Here is a 6288-nt window from a genome sequence, read left to right on the forward strand (position 1 = left end):
ATTGTGATTTCTGATTTTAATGGACCCAGGAAGACTAGCTGAAGACTATAGCTCTCAGTTTATAGGATCCAGATAAATAAACAAATAAATAAACAATTTCTGTTTTCATCTCTGAATTCTGATGTTTATTTACTAGGAATTCTGACATTAATTTTAGAATTTGGATTTTAATCTCAAAATTTGGACTTCAATCTCTGAAATCTGAGTTTTATTTCAGAATATTCTACTATAATCTTAGATTTTTAACTTTAATCTCAGAGTTCTGCCTAGAAACTCAGAATTCTAACTTTAATTTCAAAACTCTGACTCAGAATTTGTACCTTAATCTCTGAATTCTGACTTTAATCTCTGACTTTTTGTAAATGAAAATTCTGATTTTTTCCCCAGAATTTTTTACATTAATCCCAGAATTTTAACTTCAATGACAAAACTATCTCATCTTTCAGACTTTAATCTCAGATTTCTGACTTTAATATCAGAATTTGGATTTTTTAGGGTTCTGATTGTAATCTCTGAATTTTGACTTTTTGTTTATTAGCAGAACTCTTTAATCTCAGAATTATTACTTTTTCCATATAATTCTGACTATAGTATTCTCAGAATTCTGTTTAATTTCACTCAGAATTCTGACTTCAATTTCATAATATAATTTTTGGTTAGACCAAACTCCTGCCTTCAGTTCATAGCAGACTGTGAGAGTGAAGGCAGAGGGGGATGTGAAGAACTCTTCCATACTTTCTCAGGACCGCCTGTGACTGCTGTGTAAACAGTGATGGTCATGATGAAAGCGTCTAATCCAGAATTCCTCTCTGAAAACCCAGAAGTCAGCTGCTTGTGAATACTAAAGCCACGAAAAACAAACAAAGGGTCGTTTCAGGCTAGATTCCCCCCCTCTGTCGGAACAGAAAATGACAATAGCCGCCATGTGTTTGGTCACGTGACGCCCGTGCGTGCGCACATCGACGTACGTGACGTAGGGTTGAATCCTTCGTTAGTTTTCTCAACCAAACACTCTTGATATTGTGTAATAATAATAAAAAACCCTCCAAATCCGCCGGTGGTAGACGAGCCTTTAAGACACAAGGCGAACGCAGACGGAACCGCGGCTTTAGCGCTTTAAACCCACGCAACCGTTAGTGACCCGGAACTTGGCTTTTAGCTAAAGAAGAAGAAGAAAAATCCTCCTTTTAAAGCTGTTTTTAAAACACCTTCGAGGAAGAAAGGCGGGGAATACAAAGCCAGGTGCGTCAAAAAAAGAAAACACAACATTTTTGGATCCACGAAAGCGAAACGGGATTACTTCAAAGCCCAGAGCCTGCTGCTGTGACTGGCCAACGACAGTACATGGATTATCTGGTGAGTGAAGAAGCCGAAAAATGCCCCGCTTCAGCGGCCGCTGTCCCCAGCTGGGCTCGGATCAGGGTTGTTGTCAGGTGTGAGTAGCGGGAACCTGGGTGAGGCACTTTGTTGTTCTATCTTTCAACATAAAGCTTGGATAATAACCTATTGTGTTATGCTAATGTGGCAGGTGAAGCCTGTAGCTCTTCTCCAGAGGTTACCTGTTTACACTGTGATTGGCTTCAGAAATGTTTTCTTTTCTCCACCTTTAGCTCATCTGCACCTTTTATTTTCTGTCCATTTGCCTCCACTGTGGAGATGGGCTGCAGGACTCCAACAATAGGGAGGAAGTTGTAACTGAAGGTTTTCCCTGGGAACTTGGAAAGCCAGAAGAACAATAAAAAGTGTGCTGTCATCTCACATTGTGAGGTGGACAGGACAGGAACTACCCACCCAGGGGAGATTCGCATGTTTATAACTGGACCTCCCAAGAAGTGAGACCTAGGAGGAACTTTGAACTTTGACTTGGGTCAGACTCACACTTGTATCCATGAACTGCTGTTAACTGTGGATCAAAAGAGCAGAAAATGGTGCTCTCCTAGTTAACATGAGCTATTCTTTAAACTTTGACTGATGGGAATGGAAAATTGTTCACAGTAATGATTAAACACCAAGAACAGAAGCATGTCTAAACCAGCATACTGTGGAAACTGAAGGACATCTAATGCAGGCTATAGCTGAAGAATACCATGACCCATCTGTGTGTTTGTGTTGCATAAAGCCCCAATCCAGTGTTTTTGTTGTGTTAATGATGGAGGACGCATATAAAGAAAATAAAGTCTAAAACTGCATTTCTGAGAAAGGCTGCCACAAACGATTATTTTAATAGTCGACAAATAATCGATTCATTTTTCAATTAGTCAACAAATCACAAAAAAACACATATCTTAACCATTATGAGCTTTAAATTTGAAGTATTTAAGCTATATGCTAACTAAAAATACATATAATTAGGGCGATAGTTTATTAAACCTTTAATGAATCATACAGCTTTTGTCCTTTACATTTTTCTGGCATTAAAACAAGACTTAAATCATTAACTCAATCAATCAAATCAATCAATAATTTTCACTAAAGATAAAGTTTTGGTCTCACTGACTCAAATATGACAAAAGTGTATTTTGTGATGCTGAGCACTCACAACTGTATTCAATTTTACTGCATTCTGACTCTATGGAATTCCAAACTGTACGATGCCCTTGCTCGATGCAGAAAAGCTAGTATTTCTACATGTCTTGCCGAAAGAGTTGATCTCTTTTGAGAGAAGATGTTCTCTTCTTAAGAGACATTTTGTTCCAATGGGGTAGAGGTTGCAGGGATTCACATAAAACATTTAGCTAATTAGTTTCCGCTAACATTAGTTTGGTTTAGCTTACCTAGACAATTATCCCTCGTCAGCGTTATCATACCCGGTCACAATATGCTTCCTCTTCAGGTGTCCATGCATCGCCGTAAGGCTACCACGAAACACAACTTTTGTCTCATTTATTTATTTTTTATGTTTCCCACTTTCAAGCTCAGTTGGTATGTTGCTATGGTACCGGAGTCTTCCTAGAACTTCCTGTGACATCACTACTGACCAAGATTAGCACTACTGCGCATGTGTCTCAAAGAAATTAGTCGTTGACTATTTTAAAAGTCGAAATAGTTGTGACTAATTGACTAACCGTGGCAGCCCTTCTTCTTTTGTTTGTTTAAACTATTGTGACGAAAGAAATGTGGTCGGGAAAAAGCTTGTAGATGTGACGTAGAAGCTACTACAGCACGCCGCAAGCTCCACTCCATTCCGATGCATCCACTTGTAGATATCTTTGTCCTCATTGTTGGAACTGAAATTGTACATCTCACCATTTTTGTTGCCCCGGTAATGTTAAGTTGGGGGTAAGCTAGCGGGAGAGTATGTAAACAGTTGGATGATGGGAAACGAGAGCAGGCTTACTCCACACCACAACTTAAAGGCAAATTTCCAATGAACTACTTCTGCTCTGTAGAAGCCTCCTTCCCATCTGAGCGGTACGGTCGGTAAGGAGTGGTACGGTACGGTCCAGTTAATTTTGGCGAGCATTTCTACTCAGTTAAGCCGTGCTTCCACTGAGCGGTTTGTCTACATAGCGTATGCGGGGTTTAGACCGCTAGCATACCGCTAGCTCACCCAGTATCACCCCGTTGCCAAGGATGGCAAGAATGTTTGCAGTTTCACTTCAGATCAGGGCTTGCTGTAGTTTGCAGGCATTTTCAATTTAAACTGGTGACCAGAAGAGTACACACGAAACCCCAAAAACCAGAATGCTTAAAAACTTTGGAAAGCTTAAATGAGCGTCATATTGGCGCTTTATAATGTCGTCATCACCTTCTGCCAATCAATGGGTGGCGACAGCGTCTCCGCCACAACCTTTCCGTTCTATTTTTCAATGGACTTACAACAATAGACCTTTCAATGGACATTTTGAATGTTTTCACTGCAAAATGTGACAATTTTACAGTGGCAACGTGGCTTAAGTTCTACAAAACAACACAGTTTTTTTTTATTTTTGGCTAAAAACTATCAAAAACTATTTCAATATCTCAAAATATGATCGGACTGGGTCTTTAATTGTAGACGGTTAGAACCTTCTGGAGGATGGAAGATTTTCCTTGACAGTTTAGCGTGTGAACGGCACAGCTGTAGCTCTGTGGACTGTCTCTGCTGTCCTGAGGTCAGCCGCTCAACAGGAGCAGGGCCTTTTCCTGCTGTGCAACACAGGAGATGTGCTACATAACTTGGACTACAAATACACATCTCCAGTTTTTCTATTAATCAGATGGAACATGTAAGTCATTCCGTCACAGCAGTCTTTTTTTTCTGTTAAAGCTTCAAGTGAGTTGCTATATCTCATTACATAACTGGGAAAAACCAGATTAGAAGAACGTTATTGATGCTTTATAACTGTGGCTTGAGTTATGGCAGATTTTCTTTGAAGTTTGGAGAATAATTCAATGTATCAGGTCAGCATTGTATAAAAAATATTCTAAACTTTATAGGAAGGGATTTTTGTGTTAGTTCAATGGTACACAATTTCCAAACCCCACCTGCACCATGTTTTACATTTAGCCATGAAAGAAAATCATATCTTTATTCATTATTAATCCATTAAAAACGCACATCTTTTACTTCTTATAAACCAATTTCTCGATTACCTTATTAAGCTGTACTTAATCATCCGTTTGACCCTTTATTCATTATTTTCTCTTGTGTGTGGTGGGTCATTTCACATCTTTTTGAGTATTTACTCAAATGGATTTTTGCTGCATTAAAGTTATTTAGAAATAAAGGAAATTCAAACTAGAAGATGAGCTGTGAGATTCGAAGACAGGGTGGGTTTTATTTTTTTTTTAAGCCAAACATAATAAACCAACAATAATTCAATCCTATTCAAACCAATTCCTTGGAAAACATTTCGAAATCAAAACTCTTGGCATTCACAGTCAGTATTGTAAGTGATGCTTTTAGGATAACTAACATTTTCCCATCAACATCGTATTTTGGAAGTATGTCAGAGATGAAGCGATGGCAGCTCTCTGGGTTTTCTGAAGCCACTTTAATAACACTATAAACACAAACGCTCATCTGCTGACGAACCGGTTTAAAGTTTTCTGACCTGTGGCATAAAGCAAACAGTAGAAATATGGTAAAAAAAAGGGAGTTTCATTCTAACCCCAAATGATAGAACAAAGTGTAAAAAAGTTTCCAAATGGATTTTTTATTATTTTAATATCTTTTTGGTTTTAATACTTTATTTGACTTTTATTCCTGTGAAATTATTTTCTTATAATTTTGCTTAAAAAATAAATATAAAGACTATATAATAATCTTACTCTTAATAATAATAAAAGTCCGACTATGATAAAAACATACATCTAGTGTCCTTTAAATAAAATGCAATAAATTAAGTCCAATAAAGAGGTTTTTTTCAAGTTTGACAAATGGTATGCCAAAATATCGATATTGCGATATATCGATATTTAGGTATATCGCATATTTAGTGCTGTGATTGATTCTCGATGGGTTCTCACCAAGTATTGATCTTTTATTTTTGTTTGAAGAGGCTGTAAAACGTTATATTCGTCATCCTTTGGTGACCCTCAGGGAGAGTGTTTTAAGACTGGCTGTCGCGGGCACCAATGTGCTGGCAGTTACTTGAATTATTTAATTTTTTATGTTGTTTACAACAATTTTGCACAAAGTAGTGGTACTGTTGTTTATGTTGACCATGTTAACCCTAAATTTTACAGATAATTCCAATGTAATTGGTGTCGATGACTGTTTCCTTAGATCTGCAGTTCTTAACTCTGTTCAGTTTTGTTGTTAAGAGTCATATTGGGTTAACTTAGAGTGTGGGGTGAGTCGGAGGTTTTCTAATTGACGTGTTTTCATTAGCCATATTTTTATTGCAAATCCAATTTGCGCAATTTTCACAAATTTTCAAAATTTGAAAACACAAAATTTCACAATCAATGGTAATGCAGAGAGTCAGGTGTGTTCAGTCTTCTCTGCATTATTGTCATGGATGTTATCACTTTAACTGGCTCTGTGGAGGAAGTACAGCCCTCAAGTAAATTGTTATTTTTACCAGACACTATCCATTTAAAAAATCGTAAATGGTAAATCACATTTTACAGAATGTTATTTTATAGTCATTAAAAAAAATTCTCGGACCAGTATTCTAGCTTTTACTAATCTTGAGCTACAATAAAGAAAATATAATTTACTATGTCTTTCTTTAGCTGCAAAACCTGAGCCTAAAGAGGATCAAAAGCTGCTTGGTATGTTGTAAAAGAAGCTGAAAGCTGATAGGTAGTGGCAGGAAGAACAGCATGTATGAGATGGTTAACATCTCTGCAAACTGAGCT

The 6288-nt window shown here is 37.4% G+C and overlaps 1 protein-coding gene across 1 annotated transcript in view; it reads left to right on the plus strand.

Moving 5' to 3' along the window:
- The first annotated feature begins 929 nt into the window (after positions 1 to 929).
- Positions 930 to 6288, plus strand: part of arl15a (ADP-ribosylation factor-like 15a) — a 120292-nt gene continuing 114933 nt past the window's right edge. Inside the window, exon 1 of the mRNA XM_024275639.2 lies at positions 930 to 1356. Coding sequence (XP_024131407.1) covers positions 1345 to 1356 — 12 coding nt within the window. The 5' untranslated portion in view covers positions 930 to 1344. The remainder of the gene's footprint in view (positions 1357 to 6288) is intronic.

Source organism: Oryzias melastigma, linkage group LG9 (assembly GCF_002922805.2).
Source record: "Oryzias melastigma strain HK-1 linkage group LG9, ASM292280v2, whole genome shotgun sequence".
Classification (NCBI taxonomy): Eukaryota; Metazoa; Chordata; class Actinopteri; order Beloniformes; family Adrianichthyidae; genus Oryzias; species Oryzias melastigma.